The 27,064-nt window shown below is 26.6% G+C and overlaps 1 protein-coding gene across 6 annotated transcripts in view; it reads right to left on the bottom strand.

Annotated features, from left to right (window-relative positions):
- LOC126551697 (E3 SUMO-protein ligase PIAS1-like) overlaps positions 1-24,065 on the bottom strand; it is a 44,306-nt gene extending 20,241 nt beyond the window's left edge. The window contains exons 1-10 of one of the 6 annotated variants that reach the window (XM_050205701.1): positions 23,750-24,065; positions 21,508-21,602; positions 20,118-20,183; positions 19,963-20,033; positions 19,851-19,890; positions 19,625-19,733; positions 19,515-19,554; positions 19,308-19,409; positions 19,188-19,231; positions 17,275-17,313 (exon numbers count right to left, since the gene is read on the bottom strand). In XM_050205701.1, coding sequence (XP_050061658.1) covers positions 17,275-17,313; positions 19,188-19,218 — 70 coding nt within the window. In that variant the 5' untranslated portion in view covers positions 19,219-19,231; positions 19,308-19,409; positions 19,515-19,554; ... (4 more) ...; positions 21,508-21,602; positions 23,750-24,065. Of the gene's footprint in view, positions 1-15,856; positions 15,995-17,274; positions 17,314-19,187; positions 19,232-19,307; positions 19,555-19,624; positions 19,734-19,850; positions 19,891-19,962; positions 20,034-20,117; positions 20,184-21,507; positions 21,603-23,749 lie in introns of all 6 variants that reach the window. The other 5 variants (XM_050205699.1, XM_050205702.1, XM_050205698.1 and 2 more) reach the window with 5 other exon arrangements.
- Positions 24,066-27,064: the final 2,999 nt, after the last annotated feature.

Raw genomic sequence — 27,064 nt, 5'->3', positions numbered from 1 at the left:
AAAATGAGTATTAGCATTCTTTATAAAAATTATTTCATATTCGACTAATTTTATGGACCTTGTTGTATATTAAATTAATTAAATCTGTCTGGAAGTATTTTAAAAAAAATATTAATTATTTGACGAATTGTATTTTTATATGTTAAAAAAATAATAATTAGTTGATAAACATTATATTATTATTATACTCGTATTAATAGTATATTTTTGTGCTATACTTTTATGGCCCAATCTCCGGGTACACTTTAAAAATATAGATTTAATTTGTGGCCCAATCTCCGGGTAGAAAAATGTTAACAAATATTTTATACAAAATAGGTAGTTAAAATGTGGCCCAATTCCCGGGCGCCCTCCACCAGTTCTTGTTAAAATCTTTGGTTTTGGCTGCCGAATATTGTATAATTAATACTACCTGATGTGATAATAATAATAATTTAATTTTCAGTCGGTTAGTCATTAGTCTTTAACCATCAATTTAAACGACAAAATTATTGATTTTGAATACGTTAGTGTGCCCAACATATTATGTACTGTTTTTTTGATTATTATTTATTATTCGTTAAAATTAAATCGGAATTCTTAGCCATAAAACAAACACGGCCCGCATAAGCTACTGCTCCGGAACGGCGCGCACGAGTCAGCGTACTTGTTGCAGCCGGCCCCGTCTTTTTCGGAACAATTCTTATCTAAGCGACGGGCAAAAAGGATAGGTTGCTGGTAGCTGGAAACCCGCGGGCCGCCGCGTGCCCATGCCGTGCACCACATAACATATTAGCAATAATTATAATTGTTTATTACTCCACTAAAACGAGTAAAACGCAACATTTTTGAAAACGTTTCCTTATTGCTCGGTGAAAATATTTGAAGAACCTCTATTCCAAATTTCAAGTTCGTACGTTGCATAGTTTTTGAGTTATACAGTGGTCAGTGACTAAGTGGTATTTGGATTTTATATGTATAGATAGTAGTTAATGTTAAATACCTACTAATCAATTATTAGTTATATTATAATTGAATGCATTTTTGGCAAAAATTATATCAACCTATTATATTATTTTATTTCTAAAAGTCAGTGACTCGTGTGCTTTGAAAGTGAGAGGGCGATATAAAATTTGCTTATTTATGGAAAGTAATTCAAAGTATCGAACACAAATAATATTAATAATAGTTATTTATTACATATAAATTATTTTATATATTTAGTTACTATGTTACGACCGTACAAAGTAATTAATAAACACATACGCAAGTGTGGAATCCGTGCACATATCGGGCGATTAAAATCATCGCCCCGGCGGCAGTATTATTATTGTGTTCCCCCTTTTCTGTTTTTGTATTCCAATCATAGTTATGACGAGCGACATCGCTTCGCTGCTCGTGGGTCCCGAAAAATTGTTATTGGTTAATGGTTATCGATTCTCAGAAGCAACAGACGCTACAGTGTTGAATGATTCATTTCTAAACTCCCATTATCTGATAATGTTTTCATAATATTTATTAGTGTAAATGTAAGAAACACAATTTTTATTTTTGACAATGTTATACTACAATATAAATTTGAAGTTTGATATTAAACTTATAAATTAGTAATAAATGATAATTTTTTAATTAATAATTGATAATAAACGAGCCACCGCTGCTAAAAGTAAAATAAATAATTACTTTGATATCTATATCAAAAAAAGATTACTTGGCGATAAGCTAATAGATTGTTTCCGCTCATTAGAATTGTTTTTCGTTTACAATGACATAAATCATTAAATTCCAATTTATTTACATACTTATATGGTGACTCACTCGATAACTAACCGCTGCTAAAAGTAAAATAAATAATTACTTTGATATCTATATCAAAAAAAGATTACTTGGCGATAAGCTAATAGATTGTTTCCGCTCATTAGAATTGTTTTTCGTTTACAATGATAAATCATTAAATTCCAATTTATTTACATACTTATATAGTGACTCACTCGATAACTAACCGCTGCTAAAAGTAAAATAAATAATTACTTTGATATCTATATCAAAAAAAGATTACTTGGCGATAAGCTAATAGATTGTTTCCGCTCATTAGAATTGTTTTTCGTTTACAATGATAAATCATTAAATTCCAATTTATTTACATATTTATATAGTGACTCACTCGATAACTATGCACAGCAAAGCGGTACCTACTTAACTTATTTTTTGATTGAATATTTTTGTTCTTGTATGCTTATTACATATCAAGTATGAAGTAAATAATAAATACATTGATCAGATTTGTAATAAAAGTTACTTAAGTCAACGATTTATTGTGTTAATCCGTCACTGAAAATAGTTTAAACAATCATGTAAATAGCATACTTACATTATAATAAAATATTTAGGTACATAATAAAATATTATAATAATAATTAATAATAACATATTAACAAAGTAATAACATATATTCAATTTTACGTTTGACACGACGTAATTTTCATTTTTATGATTTCAATACATTATTATGAAAATAATTAGGTTTCACTGCTTTATTGTTATAAACTATATCTGTTCGTTGCTATACAATTTATATTTTATAAAAGTTTTTAATTAAATACTATAATTTAACTGTCTATTAACATTTAAGAGACATTTTATAGTATTCGTTCAAATATTAAATTAAATTAAAACTAAATTTTATTTTTAATTTATTTAACATTATATATATTCACAGAAATTAATGAATATTACCATTTATTCGTGTTATTTAAAAACAAATTAATTTATAATATATGGTTCACCAAAATATATTTAGACAAGAAAAATAATTAAATTAAAAACAATTAAAATGTTATTATATCAATAAGGTTTTATTTTTTATCTACAATATAATTTGAATTATTACTCCTCGTGTTAAATCGTTTGAATAAATTATTGATTTTTAATATAATACAAATATAGGATTTCGTATTTTAGTATTTGCTATAAAATGTATAGCTATTGGCTATTAGGTACATATAACATATTCATAGCTATTAATAATTATTATGCATTAGATGAATATAATATTGTTACACAAGCAAAACTTTTAAACAATACTTAACAACTTATTAAAGTGCATCCTCACTCAGTGGCGTATTTAGGAGGTGCATGGGGGGGGGGGGAATTGGCCCGGGCATCACTTGTAACTGGAAGGTTATATTTTTAAACTGATTTAAACAATTGTAAAAAAATAATTTGCGTACCCGGGCAGCAAAATCCTAATTACACCTTTGCACGCACTTAAAACTATTAATATTAGTTTTAAATTTTAATTCTTCTTTACTATAATACTATTTAATGCATGATAATTTTATGTGAGATTTAAATAAATTATATTGCCTTATTGTATCTATAATATAATAACAGTGGATAAATCAATTATTTTTTAATTAGTTTTAAAATTTTAATTCTTCCGTATTATATTATTACTTGAGACATAATAAGTTTAATTGATATAAGAATATTAAATACTGATATATAATATATATGTATATATATTATATACGAAGACACTAAGTAATCAGCGTTACAGCGTTACCATCAGCCTTACTATACATACAATAATATACATTATACATATTATTATTAAATATTCTTCTATTATAAAATATTATGTACAGATAACTACTACACGGTATTAATAATTTGGCAGTACAAGTTTGAACGGACCATTTGAAATCGCTGAACATCTGCGAGACGTGTCTTTGAATAGAGACAGTCCCTTTTATATGATATACTTCTATGTATAGCATTAAACTGTATTAAATTTTCAACACTTTTTGGTCATTCAAAATTTTTTTATTAACACTTCAAAAAAAAAAAATCTCATAAAAATCGAAAATTTCAGTGGTCTATAAATAACTCAAAAAAATTTGAATTTTTTTGAAAATTTAACTGTATATAGATAACACTAACATAAACATTTGGTGAAAATTTCAAGTATTTACAGTGATTAGTTTTTGAGTTACAACTGTATAAAAAAATCGGTATGGTCGAAAACTGGTTTTGAGTAAAAATTCTCGTTTTACCGTCACTTTTTTTTTGTTTTTCTCGATATTTTGGAAAACTGTTTGAAAATGTTTACTTTTAACCTCTATAATGCACCACGGATATTCACTTTTCCATCGGAAACCAACCCTGAAGTTTGAAATTGAAGCATTATTTCGACTAGTTATGCTGTACACAGACACAAAAAAATACACACATCATTGTAAAATCAATACATTCATCATTTCGTTCAAAATCTAAATATAATAATGATATATCTACATTTTTTTGTGTATATTTTTATAGAATGTCTGAAACTTCGAATGTAGTCTCCGTAAATATTATTATTTTTTTTTTGTAAAATTTCAATTGTATAAACATTTTAATACTATATTATATTTTCATTTTTAAATAGGTAAATAAAAAGGCTACCTAATATAAGTTCTATGCCAATTCTCAAATAATATTATTATAACATTTTTAACTCACTAAGTATTTTAGATTTTATCAAAAAACCCAAAAAATATATTTGATATTTTAATTCATTTTTCAGTACGCAAATACCTATAAATAACTTATGCTCATTAGTCATAACACTATTTAATTTTAATATTATATACATGATTACTACTATGAGTACTATGTATACAAAAATCATAATAATACTGTAGGTACATAACATAATATGTGTAATTGGAAGTAACCGTTCATACGCTCATTATATTTGGCATAGAACTGAGATGTCTTATTGTCATCATCACAATCTACTTTGTACATGTAGATAAGTATATACCAGTATATATTCCAGAGATAAATTTGTAAATTATGCTTAGGTAACTGTATATTATAGTAAATAAATTTTTATATTTATATAATATATCATGTCATAATATTACATTTTTCTTGATTTAATTTTAACTTATAATAAATACAAGTAAATAAATGTATAGACTACACGTTTTAGTTTAAACGAATGATTTTTTGAGCATTAAAATCACTAGGTACCTACTCTTGCAAATTACATCTGAAAAATTCAGTTTGTTTGTTAAATCCCTTTTCAAAGACAGACACAATTTCCACAGTTTCCGCTTCACAATTTTAATTTAACAAGGTGGTTATTGTAATGACGATTTTGTATTTACTTCAAGACAGTTCAAGTGCTAATATTATTAAGGGTCCTTTTCCACTAGCGTTTTTAAAACGCGCGTGTAGCTAAAGGGCAAAACTCAAACGAAAAACGCGCGTAGAGGCAAGACCTCGCTTTCACGCGCGTAAGATGCGCGTTTAAAACTCACGCGCGTTGAAATGGGTACGCTTGTATTTCTTCCAATGCATTTCATAAACGCGCGTCTAAACTCACACGTGTTCGCGCGTTTTAAAAACGTTCGTGGAAAAGGACCCTTAGGGTTAGAAGTTAAATTAAGTTGCTAGAACGAATTTTTTGGATTGGAAAATTATTGCCCCAATGATTATAAATAATATTTAGTAACATTGTAGTATAATAGTATGTCGACACGTGAGCGTATATTAAGTGACATTTGAAGCATGTATGTTTGTTATGTATATTATGAAGGAATATATTATTATTATTAATATATATTTTTCAATGTAGGTATAGCAGCTGTTATTATTGCATAGGTGTATTTTATTCTTATCTGACGAACGGAAAAATGTACTTACATTTAGTCACACAAAATTTTCTATTCACATCAATATATTTATTATACAGACATTTGTGTGGCACCTATGTATAGCATTTACAACATTATATCTATCATAATTTATATCGTATACCTAATAGTATTTTTGAAGCTATACGTAGTTTTTTTCATTCCCTGCAAACTCTATATACTATAGGCCCAACCCTCAACTGACACAATAACAATACTAAAAATATAACGACCGTCGTTCGTCAACCACTTTTATATTCGTCCATCTGTGATTTTTAAATTACCTCTGACGATTATCAATATTTTTTACTTTTCTTGTTTACCTTATAATAAATGTTGTGCTATCATTTTTTTACCAGCTCTTTTGTATGCTGATTTATAAAATGTTATTTCGTAATGACTTCAAATGTTGTTAAAAATAAAAGTTTTTAGTCGTTCATATTTTTTATGTAACGAATCGAAGAAATAGTATTGGTCGTCAAAACAATCGGAAACCGGATTAAGAAATATGAAAAATATATAGGTACTATTAAATATATGTAGGTATACCTAACCCACAGATAAGTTAGCTGATTTAACATTTTACAATAATTATTTTAATAAACAAACAAAAATATTTTTGTTATACCTGTAGATAAGCATTAACCATGTTTGAATAAAATGCGTCTTTTCAAATTTTCATAACACTGCATGCATAAATTAAATAATAAATAAATATATCATGCATATAATTATTAGTTGATGCTTCATGTTTAAATGCTATTATTATTTTGAAAGTCTGAAAGTACTGAATTTATATACATTTTTTTTTTTATACATTGTATATATTTCTATGATTTCGGTTATATTATATTCGTCCATCTATAACGCATAAACATTTTCTTAATAGTTACGTACAGTTACTCAGAAGATACAATAATTATACAATAGGTTACAATAGATTTATACATACTATACTTGTAATTATTAATGTAAATTTAATACAATTATATGGAATTATATAAATTAATAAAATAAGTGTGGCACTATTGTGCACGACAGGCACGAGGTGGTGCCAGTTTACCACGAAAAATGCCTCCGCGAACAAGTAGGAAAACCTAAATGTAACATTGTGTATATAGGTATATGGTTAGATATATGAAATAAAAATATATAATAGTAAGTTTATTCTGTGGAGTATAAAGAGAAAAATATCTTCGCCACTGAACACGATTTCATGATGTATACAATTTCTTATATAAAAATTAATACACCGTATAGTCGTAGGTTGAAAAACTCAACTCCCATCTATTGCAGTAAATCGCGGTCGGTAATTTTTATTTTATGTTCATAGAGATAAAATAGATATTATCGTCGTAAAATAATGTACAGTTTGAAATCACTTCAAATTAGCATGTTGATATATTTGGTTTATTGCATTTTCTTATTCGTACAACAAACATTTTTTTATGTGTTCTAATATGTTATATTCTAAGGAATATTTAGTATGGGCTCTTAATTATGTTAATTACGATAACGCTTGTTGTGTGTAAAGTAAATTAATATTAGCTGTGTATGTGTGTTACACACTTTGCCCGGCGCCTTCAAACCGTTTAATCAATATATATGCATTCATACGTGTAAAACAATAAAAACACGATTACCAAACTCGAAATTTACTTAAATTTATACTTTTTGAACAGATATATTATTTTATGATGACAAAATTTACTTAATGAATATTTGCATTTGTGGTTTTTTGTTGGTTTGTGTAAATTACAAAATTTATAACTTTTTAAAGTCAATATTTTATGAGATCATTTATACAAAAGCCACCACTTTGAGCTCATAAATGTCTTATCATTATTTTCTACTAATTTGTTTAAACATTGTTTGCATTTAATATTGTAATCAATATAGCAAACAAGTTATTCGACTTAAACATAATTTGTATATGTGGTTTGTTTAAACGTTAGTCACATATTTTAATAGAATAATAAGTACAGTAAAATAGTGATGTAGTTTACCATCATATCTTGATAGGTCACTCATTTTATACAAAAATGTACTAAATGATAACAATAGATAGTAGTTTGTCTTAATATCAAAATTGTACATATTTTTAATATATTCACATTAATTCAAATTAAATTATCTATTAAAATTTATAGTCTTTCGAAAATAATGAATTTGCTTTAAAATTTAGTTTACTATATACATTATCTTGATGCTTCACTTCTATTAATACTTATTCTCGGTTTATTATGATAATTTTTTACTGATGCCATTGGACATGCTTAAAATAATTACTAATTATATTTTATGTCATAATTGAGACTTTAAATGTTGTTATAATTGATTTAAAATATCTTAATATAACATTTATAATTATAAAAACTTTAAATTTTGTATGTACCTAAGTATGCATGCAACCATGTATTTTGCATACCATATACCTACTGTTTCCACATATGACATATTATATTGAACAGAAAAAAATATTATATACATCTAGTTAAAAATTAAAATTAGTGTGGCAGTTTGGATATTTATTTTTCCTCGAAATTACGACGACATTGATCCCCGATAAGAATAAGGGGAATCGTAAGTTCCTACACGAGAGTAATAGGTATAATGAAATTTCATATTTTATAATACCATGATTGTACGGGCCGGGAGCGTAATAATAGTAATAAGTACGCGCGCTCGGTCACCAACTACTTCGTAAGCCACACTTACACACCGAACGACCTGTGTATGTGTGTGTATGTGTGTATAGCGACTCGAGAGAAGTTGACGGGTTCGCCGAGCAAAACTCCGAGTGCTAGTGTATGGGTGGCGTGTGTATATGTGTATATATGTCGTGTGTAAGCTTAAAGATCTAATGAACAAATGGGTATAACTGCTATGAAAAAATGATAACTCGTTGTATACAGTAAAAATAAAGTATAATAAAATAAATAATAGTATGATAATTTACGGCGCCTTTGGCCTAACAACTATAATATATAGAGCGGACTTCTATAATTAATAATACCTATACTATTCCAGCGTCAAAAACAAGAGTTGAAGAGTACTGCATTTGAAGGGTGATATGTAAAATGTGGTATTATTGCCAAAAATCAAAATATTCACAAATCAAGGAAAACTGTAACACTTTTTCTGACAATTATACACACTCAGGATAAGTTTATTTATATGTATAAAATAAAAAAAAAACGATTGACCATGTTAAAATAAATATATGAGTTTTAAACCTATTTTTTGACGATTTACAAATTTTTTGTCAGCCCAAAACGTGGTATTGCCGACGATACAACGTTTTGAAGAAACATATTATAGGCAGTACAACGTTTTGAAATGAATCTTTTATTAAAACGTGATAATACCATTTACGAATAAAAATTTAATATTTTATACCTGATAGGTATGTTTTTTAATTTATCAATGCAATAGGTTTCCACTTGTAAAATTCACATTTTTACTATTTATAAAGGTTTGAATGAAATTAAATCAATTAAAAACTGAACTCTACCTATCCATAACTTTTTATTACGGTACATAATACAAATATGAAAACAAAATAATCAACTGCCCTTTTTTTAATGTAAGTTATACATTTTAATAAAAAAAATAGAATTTAAATAGTAAAATAGTTTTAATACTTGAAAGATAATAGTTAATACTATGGTTAGTTTTTAAGTAGTACTTATTTAAAATGATGTAATTGGCAGTACCACATTTTGCAATGATAACGAGTATGCTTCAATACAAATAACATGGGCAAAAATACGTTTTGACTTGAACATGGAAATACCACGTTTTGTTTAGACATTAAATGTGGCAAAAAATGAATTATTTTACTATGAATAATAATTTACTAGATTGTGGTTTCTTCCCGTTCAAATAAAAAAAAATACATTTAAATACAAAAGGAAAACACAAATATAACGGCATTAACATAACAGATTAGGAGGTGGTATATATATTATTAACACGTCATACAACACTTCAATACCTACTGATAATCATTTGACATTTATACTATTTTTAAATAAAATAACTACCAGTATGCATGTGTGTTATTTATGAAGAACACTACAATTTTACTAGTAGGTATATAAATCTTTTTAATCTCTACGGGATTATTATCAAAAGTTCAAAGTTGTAAATGCTTGTAGTTTTTTATTTATGCTAGAATGCTAGACATTTTTAATAAAAATAATAATCAATATTAATACTCACGAATTTTTGACGTGCGTATAAAAACATAACCCAACGTGTATGAACTATTTAAGTCTATACACGACATAAGCCTATTTGGAGGAGAGGGGGAGTTGATGGTCTTAAGCACAATCCTAGATATACTATAGATAGGTATAGTATAGTCGTATTTGATATCATGTCAACTAAAAAATATTGCTGCAGAAACCGTTACGCATTCGTCGAACAACAATTTCGTAATATGTGTAGTGGAAGTGATTGTCAGATATAATAATAATAATCGATGTAAAGTGCGTCATTTAGACTCTAATATGATGATGTCGTGATATAGTGGTCGGTCGCTTGGGGCGGATGGGAAATGTGCTTCAAACGAACGAGGCGTAACGAAATGTGACAACCATCTGAAAAGGACACGTCAAACCATTTAATATAATCCATATAAATTGAGTTATTAAATGTTTAAAAAAAAATCGGGAAAATAGAAATAGAAAAATAAAGTGTGTGGACATCACAAATTAATTGACACAAAAAAATACTGTACAATAAATGACCGTGGTGCATTAAAATTAATTAATAATATAATATTAATTATGGATATTTTATTAATATTGAACTATTTTTATAGGTATGTGATAATTGTATAAATAACATCAAACACGTCATAGTCGTCTATACATTAAACCTAGGGTATGTAATATTCGAATATTAAAAATTTCAATTTTCACTATACCTACTTGCCCTGTACCAACTATCCACTCTACGTTAATAGAAATTTCATAACGAATTATTAATTTTAATTGTTTATAGGTTGTAAAAGATATACCTAAAAAGAAACGCGTTATATAAATGATGCCAAAGCACTAATAAGACTAATTATTCATGATTTGATGATGTTGCAATAATTAACATGTATCGTTCTATTTTTTGTAAAATATCGTTCCCGTTGCCTCTACACATCTCGTCATAAATGTCTCATATCTGCATAAAGGCATTATTGTATTGCTAATTGTTTATTGAACAAAGATAAAGACATACAGTAATAAATTGTCGCCTAAACTCGTTAAACGTGTTATTTTGGTTGCCTACTTGATTTTTATATCGGAGCTTTTAGTATTTTTCTATGTTTTTAAATATATTACAAGTTTGTCCTTTCGAATGGTTCTTCAAAGCTTTCGTTTCATGAACAAATAATTATTAAAAAGGAAAACGGTTTTTGATGTTTATTAAATATATTAGTATATACAATTAAATTTATAATATTTAAAATTAAAATTTGTAGAAAAGATTATAACATATAAAAAAATTTTACTAGTTGGAGATTTCTCATCAATACATAATTCTATATCATGTATAAGAAACAATAAACTTTTTAATGTTTATTATAGAATTGAGAACTTATGTAATTTTTGTTAGTTTTAAAATTGCATTGGAAAACTGTTTATGATATTATACAGCAATTTTAAGTAGTTAGTTATACAATTGCCTCGACAGTAATTTGTTGGATGGTTTGGATCGATATCTGCTAATGTTGTACTGCTAAGTTCATAAATGTATATGAATTTGCATTTTCTTATACTTGTTATAACTGACGACTTAGATTTTGTATCAGTAGATACTATCTTGCAACTATATTAAGTTCAAAAATCATCAGTATACATCAGTATTATTTACTGGTTGTATACACCGTTGGTTCCAAATTGGTGGTCTACATGTTGATGTTTGGGGGTACACTAAACTTGAGTGCTGTTCAGTTTATAATCTACAACACACTGTGTTAAACGAAATGTTAAATACGGAATACTTATACATTCATAATTCAATTAGTGGCCATAATATAAAATAATAATATTTAGTAAAATTATTTACAATTTTAATAAATTTATGGTTTATATTATAACAGTTTATTTGATAACAAAAAATATAATATAATATATTAACACTTATATTTTAATAATCAGTAAATAGAAAGTATTTAATTAAAGAAAACACATTTTTTGCCTGAATTAAAAAAGCAAGAAAATACAAATTATATAAACAATATTATAGTTAGTATTATATATTTATTGTTAAATAAAAAGTTTGAATTTTTTATTTACAAAATATTGAAATAAGTATACTTGAAATTTGTTAATTTTTTAAGCCATACATTTTAACCTATAATACAATTCTAAATCAAATTACTGCTGTTTATATTAGGTAGATAATATACTATATACATATTTATAACATAGACAACAGTTATACAAATACATTTATCTCACAAACTTGCACAAAATTAAATATAATAAATATATATTAAAATTAATTACAATTAAAGATAAGTCAGAAAATTAGAAATTAGAAGTCAAAATAATAATCAGGCAATTTATAAGTTATTTATTTTACCTAATATTTATATGGAGTTCCAATAATCGAAGTTACATGTGTATACACTATTTCTTATGCACACTATTAATATTGTTTATTTTATAATTAATTATAATTTATTTGTCGGAATGACTAGTCACTTCATAGACGAAGAAACATATTTTCGCCAATCATATGCCATTGGTTGTATAGTGTATACGCATAAAAGGGAGCCACAACTATCAAAATATTACTAAGGTTATAGTAGACATTACAAAAACTTACAAAATTCATCTATCAAGAATAACACATAATTTCACAGATAACATTGGTAAAGCATTCGGAGTATTTTCTTCTTTTTCACTTCATGAAGAAGCAAGTACAAGTGATATGGAGATTTTTGATGAAAATAATTCAGAGAGTTCAAATTTTGAGCTGTCTGAAATTTTGAATCTGACTGCACAGACTTGGATTTAGAAAAAGTTAGTTTGAATAATTAGTGAACTTTGGAATCAAACCTAGCCAACAATGGCAGTTTTTTTTTACCTCAACATGTGCATGTTGTACACATACTTTAAACTTGATTGCAGCCAGTGATATTTATAGGACATAGGTATGATGGATACATCGAGATAATCAATTATTTCTTTATCTCGACGGGTGAACATTGAGATATACATTACAAATATAGAGACATAAGTGTTACACTGTTACATACAAAACGCTGAACGCTAACTGAAAAAATATAAAAATTAAAAATATTTCATACAGACAGACATTGCTAGAGAAATCATGTACTTATGTACAAATAATACATTTATTATAATCATTTTTAGAAGCGGGAATGGAGTATGTTAATTCGTAATATATTTATTAGAATATTTAGAATTTAGAAGCTTAAAATTTGATGGATGAAAATGATTTAAACCATGCTCTAATTGTTGAATTATAATATAAATTTAATTTTAGGTATTATACATATCTTTAAATTATTTACTTTTTACCATATTTGTAATTTATTAGTAGGATGATATTTATAGTGATTTTATTTGTTTTCAATTTTTAATAATTATTTACAACCATTTTATTAATATTGATAAAATTAATCGTTATATTGGTGAGTTATAAAAAATTAGTAAGTGATATATTATATAAAATGTAGACGGTTCAAACATGCGATATTGCTGAATACCTACTGATAAGTTTAGTATTCAGATTTTAATGTTATTAAAAAAAAAACTAAATATACATGCATTTATGTGTTCAAAAAAGTATAAATATATGATTTAAAAATATTCACATATTGAATAAAACTTTTTTTATAAAAAAAAGTAGTTATTTATAAATACTATGAATCTATTTTTATTTTATTTTTTTTATTTTACGATATTTACAAACAAAATAGTATATTATAATGTAATTTAATAGTAATATTAATAACCAATAATATAATAAATAAAACATTTAAGAAAAAAAATTAAATCAACCTATCGTAGTATTAAAAATATATAACTTAAAATCTGTGGATATCAAAATAATGTATGCTATTATACATATTACTATCAAAGAATTCAAATTTATTATGCTCATAATAGTGAATTAATTGCAATTTAGTGTACTCCAGAATAATTATCACTTGCCTACTATTAAAAATTTGATATTACATAATATAGAAATAAGAAAATAGTATTCAAGGATAAATGTATGAATTTCATAATAAATTCACTTTTTTTGGAAGCATAAATAATAGATAGGTTAAGCCTTTAACTAACGATAATAATCTTTAAAAAATTAACATTATGTAATCATAAGCTTAATCTTATTATTAAAGGAGCATCATGTTTTATACAAAATTAAGAAGAAAATAATAATGGTTTAATAACATTTATGAATTATATATTTAAATAACTTTTATTGAAATCATTAAAAATAGTTAGTTAGTCTTTAACTGACGATAATAATCAATAAAAAATTAACATTATGTAATCATAAGCTTAATCTTATTATTAAAGGAGCATCATGTTTTATACAATATTAAGAAGAAAATAATAATGGTTATATTTAATAAAATGAATAAAACTTAAGATGAAGAAATGATTAAATGAATATTACCTAATAATAGTTAAATATATATTATATATATATATATATTATTTGTATGATAATTATTTTTAATGTTATTTTAAAATGTACTTACCTAGAGATTGTAATAATATTGGTTAACAAAATATTAAATAGCTAAAATAATTTTGAATTCATTATCACTCCTATAGTATATTAATAAACATAATAACAAAGTATTTATTCTGTGATAATATAAAATATTATGTAGATCAATTGTTATTTTATCAGATTTTCCACAGGTTGCTTTTAAGAGATAGGAAAAATATAGATTTTATTATTTAATGTACTAGCTATAGTAACCAAATTCCATTGCTAACATAATCAAATTATAATTTGTCTGCAGCATTAACCTAAAGAATGTAAAAGAAAGTGATGTCACTATTTTCAATTTAATAAACTATAAAATATGTTATTAAATAGGTACTATAATAAAAAGAAAAGATAATTAATGTATAAATATTTTAATGCTTATTAAATGCCATTATATTAAACATTTTTATCTTAAATATATTGTTTATACATAGATTGCATTACATTAATTTTAAAAGCTTATAGTATCAAAATTACTTATAATATTAACAGAAAAATAAAAAATAAAAATAAATTAGGAGGCCTCAGCCTTTCAGTCGATTTCAATTACTACTGCTCCTTGTTCAGAACTGGTACCAGCTTCGTCATCGTCACGAGGGTTTATTGTTTCTTCGACAGCTCTCCATGTGCCATCAGCCAAAATTTCAATATTTGACTCTTAAAGCGTTGTACTTAAGACAACTTCTAAAAAGTAACTATCAATTCTTAGATCGTCAAACAAACAAAGCTTGTTGCATATTGGGCACAGCCAAGTTTCCTTTTTCTCATTCATTAAAATGAATGTTCTAGCATCAAAACATTGTAAATGATTACAATGTATAGATTTTATGGCTATCTTTATTCTAGCTAGACCCAATGGACACACCAAAGTAATACGATAAGAAATTGTAGCCAAATCTTGTTTAACATTTGAATACGAGTTAATAATATAATTTTTAGTGTGTTCTGAACTTATTCTGTCTTTGTCTTAGAGTTTCTTTATTAATGTATCGGCAGTTAATTTTTTTACAAAAAACATTGCAAAAATATATTTTTTTGTATCTTTTGTCCAATATATTGCGATGTTGTTATTGGTATCGATTGAAGAAAGTTCGACATTTTCAGTGCAATTGATAGGTGTTGCAGTTCGTCTAAGCTCAAATCCTTGTTGAGTTGGCGGTAATGGATAGTTTTGCATATTAACTCGTATTTGTAGGCTGAGAGGCCTGTCATCTGGTGACTCATTAGGTACAGGCTCTATTAACTGACACATTCGAAATTTAAACTGATAAGAAATTTCCTATTTTCCGTGAGAATAATAACGACTCCCGGCTACGAGATGGGCGTGCTCGTCTGACATATTAAAGTTGAACGTAGCTTCTTTCATACCTGAAATAAAATAGATATTAAAAACATAAATAAAATAAAAAATAATCATAAAATATTGCTACCTCTAGGAACATCTTGTAAGGTACATTTTTTCGTGCCAGTTAGAAGAGTTGGTTTAATGACTTCATCGATAACTTCATAAAATGGTATGTTTTTAAATTTGATTTGGGCTACAGAATCCATATTATTATTCATGGTCACTAAAAAAAAAAAAAATTTAATTTATAGTTGTAGGTAGTAAACACAAATAAGAATAAGAACATCTTTAAATATGGGATGATCTGTAACTTTATTAGACTTGTATGAAATTAAATCTATGATACCTAACCAGATAAAATCCTGTAAAGGGTGAGAAAGTTTTGAAACTACTAACCTAACCTATTACCTAACCTATATCATATTCAAATTATTTATATTAAGAACACTTCCAAATTTTAAGCAGTTTAAAAATGTATAAAACATTTCCTCAATAGTACTATTAGGTTACATATTTGTGTACTTATTTAATTTATATGTTCATCAGTGACGTTTACAGGGGGATGTTTTGGGTGTGCAAACAATCCCGAAATATTTGGTTTTTGATATAAAAATTTAATACTAACAAATTAACATCATATATATAATAAGAATAAAAATAATTAAGTATGTTTATTAAAAAAAAATTCTTCTTTTTGAACAGTATTCCTAAATCTTTTAATAAATCAATACGATTGAGTGGCATACTGTCTTATTACATTTATACTTGTATATTTAAATTGAGATATATTTTGGTTTATGGCAATAATTCTTCATGAATATTTATAGAAAAAAATTCAAATTCCAAATGTCTATAAATCACTAAATAATAGTAGAAATATTAAAAAAGTATACTTTGCGTATAGAAAAGCTAACATGAATAATGAACATTTTATTGAATATTTTTTTTAAAAAATGTACGATGACTCGTTTTCGAATTACGACAAAATATAAAAAAACCATGTGAAGATAAATAGATAAAATTATACGGGTGAATACCATTTCATTTGTCCTAAAAATTTGAACTTCAGTCACAATAATGTAATTTTGCACAACTTTTTTTGTTTTTGGTATATCATATAGAAAAACTAATTAAGAATGTTTAATTACATTTTAAAATCTTGAATATAAAAAGAAGCATTTTAATGAATTTAATCTGGGTAAAAAATTATAGTGTTTTTTTATTATTTATCAAAATTCTAAGTTCAAATATTTATAAAAAACAGTATGTGGTTATAAATTTTCGATATTTTTTAGTTGGTGAAATGAAAACTTTTAAATGTAGATAGGTACCTATAGGTATTACGAATTTTATTATACGCAAAGACACTTTTAAAATCAGTTGATTAATTTAAAAATATTATAATAAATATTTATGATATGAACCTATTCATACTATTTTATGACATTTACAGTAAGTTGTTACTCAAAAGTCAATAATAATATAATCCAATATACTATATACCTAGTGATATTGGAAAGCTCAAAATTTTATTACACCTTTCTGTAAATGCAGAAAAAAAATTTTACACACCGCCTGCAGTATATAAATATATAACATTTTAAAATAAAATAAAAATGTCTGAGTAAAATTCGTAATAATACCTACGACCTACCTATTATATATGTAAAAGTTTAAATGCCTGCAAATAATGTTTTAAATTTAAAAATAACAAGACAATTAAAACTGTTATTTATCGTTTAAGTAATGCCAAATTCGGAATCAAAAAATCTACAAAAAATAATTGCGCTAATATTTTTTTTTTAGATTTTATAGTTTCAGCATGATATACCAGCTAAGCCCACAGTATCAACCCCCTCAAATATAGCGACCCCCTGTCAACGACACTGTTACTTCTAGTTGAAATACTTACGTAGTAACCAATTTAATATTATATTTAATATAGCTACAGTGTTATAAAATATGTTGCACATGTTAAACATTGTTAAAATGTGTAATACATTCAGTACAACTATAATTTACTGTAATATAAATGTACCTATATACTTATTACTAATATATGATAATATTATATTTATAAATATATCAATACATAGCATTTAAATAACGACCTGAAGTTGTGTACCTAGTAAACGTATAATGGAATCGGATATTTTTCTTTCGTTAGTTGTTGTAGGATACAGATTATATAGAATTCAACGTAATGGTAATAAATATCTACAGTATCTATATACTTACATTCATTATCATTTATACTATATACATAATCGTTTTATGCATATTTTAAGTAATTTATCAGAAGCAATACAACTATGTACCTCATAAGCGCCAAGTTTTGAAAATATTATGGAGGGCTCACTACACTTGTACTGAAATTTTACATAGATAATTCTAAGATAAAATTGACAGTTCAGAATCACTATCTCATATTTTTTTTAATGTCCCCTCCCGTCGTTTTCGTTCATCTGTTCCATTCTCTTCCTCAAACTATTATTTTAACTCACCGATTATCCGTCTTATGCGCATTGCCAATACTGACCCTTCATTCCCCCTCTAAAACTGAGCCTCGTTTCCACAAAGAAAATTACTATGACTTATTATATTATATTCATGTATTTAAAGGGTTCTTCCCGTAATGTAATATAAAATAAAATAAAATAATTTCGTTTTAGAGCTCCACTATAGCAAACTCATGGAGGACTGTACACACATAGAAAACTGATTTAGATTCAACACCAAATTGAGTAAATCTAATACACATTTGCACATTAGATTCCGACTAAGGTTGGCTTGAAGTTGAAATAACAACAATAGTTTGTTAACCGTTCGTTGTGATAATCGCGTTATCGACGGTTGGAGAAGACGTGTCCATTTCTATAACGGCGGTCGGCGGGCGTTGCGAAAAAAAATTAATTTTCCGATTGGTAATTCACTATACCTATCCACTCGGAATGACACGTTTTATAATATAAGTAGAAGATCATATTATTTTATATATTATACAATTTTATTCATAATATATAAATAATCTGATATGATATCATACGTTTTTAATTATCGTAGAATAAAATCGCGGCAAATTTAAATTGGCCTATCAGAGAACAACGGTCGTGTAGCAATGTACAGTTTGTTAATATTATGCTTACCGTGTCGGAACACTATACGAAAAAACCAGGAACTGTGCGAGCTCGGCGCGCCGGGGAGTTCAGCAGTTGTTCGAAAAATGAGAAGGACCCGAGAGGTGGTAATCGAAAATTATTACCAACCGTTGTTAGCATGTTAGCAAAATTATGGGTATCGTTTCTTAACCTAACCTATCCTAACGGGTACTTGGGTACATACATTTACAATAAGAAACTGCTTACATACGATTAACTACTTCTAAAGAAAATAGTTTATAAAAATATTAACTTTACCTGATAAGTAAGGATACCATATAACTGCCATAAACCAATGATTGCTAAAAATAATAATTAATTTGATAATAATTTAAAGTTTTGTTTAAAACAGATGATTAAAGTTATGTTCATTCTTACTTTTGATATATTGGAAAAAAACAAAATCTTTTTCAAATGTGTCTACTCTTTTAGTCCATCATTTTACTTGGTTATGTCTTATCTGTGATTCTGTGTAGTGTGCTGGATAATCAGAGGCATTAAATGATTTTTTCAGAACAGTACAAACGTGTGTATTAAATACATATGTTTGTTTTCTATCTTCCTCATTTAATTTTTCAAACTTACTTAGTGTTTAATGATTTGGCACTATCAGGAAGTACACCAGCTGAAATACGTAATAATAATAATTAATTATTAAATAGTTTTGAATTGCAAAGTCTAAAATATAATCTTACTAGAAGTTCCTATTTTTAAATGGTATGCATGATAACTAAGATCATGCATGACCAACTTTTTAATTTTTTTTTTATTGTCTTCTTGTCTTCTTGAAGTTGTTTAATTGTCCTAAAAATAATTAACATGAATTTTAATTCAAATATATTATCGATTAATAAAATGTATTAATTTTAGTTTTATTTAAAAAAAATAAAATTTGATAATTCAAACAGATTTCAAACTTACTTTGTATTTAATAATTTTGTATTTTCAGGAATTACACAAGCTGAAATACATAATAATAATAATATAATTAATTATTAAATAGTTTTGAATTGCAAAGTCTAAATAATCTTACTAGAAGTTCCTATTTTTAAATTGTGTGCATGGTAATTATGATCATGCTTGTTCATCCATTTCGTACTTGTCCTAAAAAAAATTAACATGAATTTTAATTCAAAAATATTATCGATTAATAAAATGTATTAATTTTAGTTTTATTTTAAAAATTACCGATTAGAAATTTGATATGGAGCAGTTTCAGCAGTTTTGAAACATTTTTTAGTTTTCATATTGAACCTAAAAGAAATTAAATATTATAGGTGGTGATACTGGCACAGCTAAATTAGAATACATTCAACAATTTTAAATTTTATATTTTTTTTTAAATATTTAAATAATTATTACAGTAAAATATAGTATAATATGAAGTATGCAAGTTGCAACTATAAATATTTTATGATTATAATAATATTTGTATTATATTGCAGCTAATAATATAGTATATTATTAATGTACACGAAAATATACATGTATAATGTATTCAATATTATAAATACCTATAGACCAAAATGTACACAATTTATTATATAAACATAAATATAATTAATAATTAATAAATATAAATGCATTTATTTATCTACATATTTATCTACTAATTTTTAAAAAAATGTTATATTCAATCGCCATGCGGATGAAAATTTGTTCACCTAATTTTTTACAAATATTTCAATGTTTCAATTCATGTGATGTGAAAGGATATACTTAAGTATATTTACAAATATAAATAAAACAATAATAATATTCCTATTAATCAAATAATTAATTGAGTAAACGATATAATAATTACCTAATGATAAATATGAAATAGCTAATAAATTCATAAACTATTTCATTATAGTTGATACAAACATTGCTTAACAAATATGTGACAATGGATAGGTGAAATTTAATCATACAGCTTTACACATTGGTGGCTTTATTAATCACTCCATGTGATGTGAATGATAATATAATAAAGTATATTATATACCTAAGAGATTAAGTGCTCAACAAATTTTTATGAACATGAACTTTCAAATGTATTTTTAAAAAAAACTTCTAACTTTATTTCAATTCCTTTAGCTATTATTTACAATCTAGCAATTAGTATTGATTTTTTTCCTCAATGTTTTAAAAAATGTTTTATTGTACCCTTGCATAAAAATGGCGATAAACAAAAATGCAGAAATTATAGACCAATATATTAAACCTAATCCATTGCCAAAATATTTGAAAAAGTATAGGTAAGTTATTAGTATTACATAGTAATAGTTGAAAAAAAAATTTAAATGGTCCTTTCACATACAACTACAACATATAACTATTAATTTGAAAACTATTTTATGTTTTTAAAAAATTAAAAAAAAAAAAATACTAAATCATTTGTTATTAAGAACAGTCTTTTTTTCTCTTGGACAATCTATATCTTGTACGGTTCAGAGATTTGGGTTGGAACATACGTACATTACACATCTCCAGATTACTATAAATAGTAAAATTAAGATAATTTTACACAAACCAAGATTATATCATACTATACATTGTACAACAAATTTAAAGTATTGAACATAAAAGCACTTACTTTGCTAGCTCTGAGTGAATAAAAATATTTTGTGAATTCGTAGTCGCCGTATTTCCGCAAGGTAAATAAAATCAATGCACCGCATTCTCCATTTTCTAAAAACATTCATTTATCAATTTATGTATTAGAAATATTTGTAAAACTATTAGTTTTGGAACAATTGCAGTTTATCTACCAAGCGATTTTTTAATTTTTTTTTATTAAAATATATACATGTTTATGTACCTATTAAAATTGTTCTAACTATGGACAATGAAAATATATAATAATTGTATTTAATTCATTACAAATTACAAACTACGGAGTATGGTATAATTATTTAAGTACTAATGTAGCTTGATTTCGATTTTTTTTTTTTAATTTATATATTTATCATAAACATTTATACATGATGACGATGATGTATATACCTATACCTAATTACTTAATAATTGGAGAAAAACGTAAAATATTATTTACACTGTGTTCTCGTGCGATGCACGGTAAAAATTGCCTTAAATATTTAAGTATAAATATTAAGTTATATGACTATTTGAGGAAGGAATATATTTAATTATAATAATTGATTTTAAATTAATTATCCGACGTTAAACAAAAATTAGTTTGTCCTGTGTGTCTGACTTTAAGACATAATATTATAAAATTAATAAATAATTTATTTTTAATAATAAATTGGTTTGTAAAATTTACAAAATATTTAAGTGATAGGTAATTTAATAAATTAAATTTATGAATTTTTTTTTTATTATTTATTTGATAATATATATTAGGTATACTATTTTTTCCACTAATATATTATATTGTGTTGATTCAAAATAGCCTAAGGCGATGTTAAAAGTCGGTCGTCATAACTATGATCGGAATACAAAAACTAAGGGGAAAACACAATAATAATACTGCCGCCGGGGCGATGATTTTAATCGACCGATATGTGCACGGATTCCAAACTTGCGTGTGTTTATTAATTATTTTATACGGTCGTAACATAATAATTTATATGTATTAAATGGATTTTAATTAAATAACTATTATTATTATAATTTGCGTTCGATACTTTCCAAAAACAAGCAATTTTATATCGCCCTCCCACTTTCAAAGCACATGAGCTGCCACTGAGTAATAGAGAATAGAGATGTCGATGTCTCAGAAACGTGTGGCGCAAAGTGTACTATTATTTACAGGGTGGTTAGTTAAAGACAATAAAATATTGTTTTATCGTTAAAGAATAATATATTGTAATATTGTATACATTATACAATATAAACTATAAATACAGTGAAAACTCTTTACAACGAAAAACTCTATACAACGTTAACATTACATAATAATGGTTGGTTTGCTATTTTATAACTCATTAGTGGATTGATAAGTGGATTCAATCTATATAGAGTAATAGTCACTCCCAAAAACGGGTACACTTGTGCCCAGTTAGTACCCAAAAACGAAATAATAATATAGGTATATTTTATACAATTTACGTGTTATTGTAATATAAATTGTAAAGGTAAATCGGCATAAATGCCGAAATTTACATTTACAATAATTATTATATTCTTTCTCAAACAGCAATTTTGCAATGCCATTATCATATGGATATTGATAATTCAGTGCTAATTATTGATGGATTAATATTATTAAATTAAAATTATATGGACATTGTATTACCGTTTCGGTTTTAAGTTGAAATTTAACGGAACGGGTATCGCGTTCTTTCGATTCGTATTGACCGCGTTTCGATGTCTATTTACGTTAGTGTGGGTCGTCGTGTTGTGTGCTTTTCGGGTGATTACAATGACCGGTTGTCGCGATGTACGATCGCGGCTGCGCGTGTGTGCATTGTCCGGTCGACTATCGCAGCATCGCGATAAAGGACGGCGGCGGTCCGGTTTTGTGGTGACCGGTGAAAGTGTCCCGGTTACATGCGTGGTGTCGTCGGGCGGGTGGTGGTGGTGGTTTGTGCAAACTCATCGCGCTCTCTACCTATCCTACTGCACGTGTGTTTGCACTGTTTGCAGCGTCGCGCGCGGTGAAGTCGGTGCGTCCGTAAATCAGGCGGCGCGGAAATCGTTACGTAATACGTGCTCATGACGTCACGTAACGTCGGTTTTTCCGTTATAGCCTGCAATTTGCAAACCACGTTTTCGTCGTGTGGAGTTGGGAATATTTTTGTAAGTAGCATAGCATAATGGGAGAATTGACGGTGCAAGTAGTACGGGGTGAGTCAATAAGATTTTTTACTTACCGGTGATTCCAGTCCGGGGAGCCGGTTTGTCGCGTGCCTGGTGGGTACCGCGTTGGTGATGAGCCGGTGTTGATGTCACAAAATAAAGGAAAGAAAATAAAATAAAAACAAACGTTTGGCGTTGAAAAAGGCCAGTGGTTTTTATTTTAAAACAATCGACGATTGTGGTTGACGGCGAATACAACGAAATCAAGGAGGCCTCGTGAGAGCGTTGTAATCCGTCGATCACAAGACTCCACACTGACCAGTACCGCCAGTACCGGTTCGCGGTATCGGCTGGTCGACTGTTCCAGATGCGGTTGTCGCGCGTCGGGTATCGTCGGTCGTCGACTGGCGGTTGATTATAGAGAAGTGATTAGCGCGGTTTCCGCGTAAAGGCCGCATGAATTCAAATAACTATTACGGGGGACCGTGTCACTATAATATTATATATACCTATTTTATACACACAAAACTTAGTAAATTAGAAATGTTCTAAAAACTATAAGCATTATATTTATATTGCGTTTATACCATACGTGACAAGTGTATAATATCAACGAACAATCTTTTCTCGGATTAGTTGCTCGTACATTTATTATTTTATTTATTCGATTTTTTTTTTCTTTATACTTAGACGCTAGTATGCCGCTGTAGTGCCTCCGATGTACCAGGACCCTGTATAATAATTAATAATCATACTATACCATTTTACAATCTACGACATACGTTATACACCGTTCATATTATAATATTTATTTTTTGATGGCTAATATTAGTTGAAACTAACATTATATTAATAAACAATAATACAAGCATAATAAATATTCACGGTCGCCAACGAGTCGTGTGGGCCGTGGTTAAAAATCAGAAAAAAAAGATAAACTGATAAAATACTAGATAATATGTAATACATTTTTAATATTGCTGTAGTAGTAATTTATTTACTATTATAGTAATACGTGTGTATTTAAACCGTACATAGGTATAATTGCTATAAGGTTTTTAGTCAAAACTGATTTAAGCAGTACATACTATATAGTACAGTTACAAAAATTGGTAAAAGCTTAAAAATAATTTAATAATTTAATCATTTTGTAAATGTTATCATGTATTATAGAAAAATCAGTAGCGTAACTACGCACACACATGTGCTATCTTCAATCTTGTCTTACAAACGATACACATTGCAGCAAATTTGCGTTCAATAGTTCCAATATTGTGCTGTAGTTGTACTATGTTGTTTTAATATATTATACCTATTATAATTTATAGCTTATAAGACTAGACTATAAGAGTATAATATATTGATCTGTTATCAAATATTAAGATAAACAAAAAAACAAACTATTTTAAAACGATGATATTAATTTTACAATGATATATCATTTTTTTTGTGAGTCATTTTTTAAATTATTTTTTGTGCTTTAAAATATTATTCGTAAGGCCTTAAAATTTTTACGTTACTTATATTACTTATTAGTTATTAGTATTGTTATATTTTATATAATATTAATATACAATGATATTTTTAAAATATTTAGACTAAGTTTAAGCTATTGCCCATATTTCATATTTTATAATGAACCTATTTTCACAATTATAAGGTATTGGTTCAAAATTAATAACAATTACACATTTCTATTAATAAAATAATTAAAAAAATTAAATGTTATGTTGTTATCAAAATTAATTCAAACTCTACGTGCCTCATATTGCTAGTCACTAGTAGTAAAATATCGGTATAAATACTGTATAATTATGTATACACAGAGTTATATAGGCTGACAGGCCATCCCCTCAACATTGTCTTTCAAATGCAATAATTTATTATTAAATACAAATTTAACTAATAGATTATATAGTGACTTATTTAATGCCTATCTAAATTCTACAACAGACCGAATCATAAGCGGATATCCTATGAAAATGTTGGGGGGGGGCTACAATTATTTACATAATTTACAAAATTATTCAATGCATACAAGACAATCAACATATACTATATACATATCAATAATTAGATGATAACAGTAATGAGTATTTTATTTTAAAACCAGCATTCTGGAGGGATCATATCACCAGTGACTAGTGCTAATTGCTAAGTATTTGTTCTGTATTATTTATGATATTAGGAAAAAAAGTCCGGGGAAAAAAAGTCCGAGGAAAAAAAGTCCGGAAAAAAAAGTCCGGTAAAAAAAGTCCGAGAAAAAATTATAAAAATATAAATTAATTGTTAATATAAAATAAAATTAGTAAATTTAGTAATAAATTATTAAACTAAAATGTCTCTTAAGCTTAGTTATTTTTTTCAAATAATATGTTTTAATCGTTCTGTATACTCAAATTTACTTACTATAGAGACAGGTTTATACACAATGATATCTCTATTAGGGCTAAGGGGTATTTATCCATGTACAACTAAGTAAAATTACTATTTATCTAGTATACCTACGATGTATAGCACTACCTAGTAGTCAACCGCGTGTCATAGGCCATAGCAGTGTTCACAGTGGTCAGTGTTTATATAGTGTAATACATACTTTTATAATAATGGATAGTGTAAAATTAATAAAAAATGGTAAAAAAATTATTTATAGTGGATTTGCATATACAATCCAGCATAAACTTACAAAAAGCATAAGATGGAAATGTTCCCAGAAGTCTTCGAAAAAATGTCCGGGTATATTAACTACCAAAAGAGGTATTTATAATATATTTAATTGCAGATAACGAACCAGTCGATCTGATATTACAAAATATATCACATTGTTTACGAAAAAGGAGTAGGGAGTAGTAACGATTATGGTAAATTACATGTGACAATTAACTTATAATATGTACCCTAATATAATTAATAATTATGACGTGTACCTAATAAATAATATTATTTTTAAATTATTTTTTCTCGGACTTTTTTTCCTCGGTCTTTTTTTCCCCGGACTTTTTTACCATTTACCTATTTTGGTGACCGGGCGCGCGTATCATCATTATATATTTATATTATGCTCCCGGCCCGTCCACCTACTATAGACTATAGTTATTCTAATAATCAACGTAATTATTCGAATAATTTGCATAAAATGTGTCTTCATTTATTCAGTATTATATAAAAACTTCAATCTTATGACTATTGTACTACCCAATTAAAATTACAATTATTCGAGTAAACATAGATATATATATACATATAAATATAATAAATATAATAAATATACAAGTAATAGTTTTTCAGATTATTTAAATAGATAAAAATTTAAATACGCGCGAAAAAAAATGTGTTTAAAATCCGAAACGTCTATTACACTTAAATAATGAAAATAGACAAAACAGTTG

The sequence above is a fragment of the Aphis gossypii genome, chromosome X (genome assembly GCF_020184175.1).
Source record: "Aphis gossypii isolate Hap1 chromosome X, ASM2018417v2, whole genome shotgun sequence".
In the NCBI taxonomy this organism is placed as follows: Eukaryota; Metazoa; Arthropoda; class Insecta; order Hemiptera; family Aphididae; genus Aphis; species Aphis gossypii.
The sequence above is the reverse complement of the archived record's forward strand: the minus strand, read 5'-3'. Positions and strand labels throughout refer to the sequence as shown.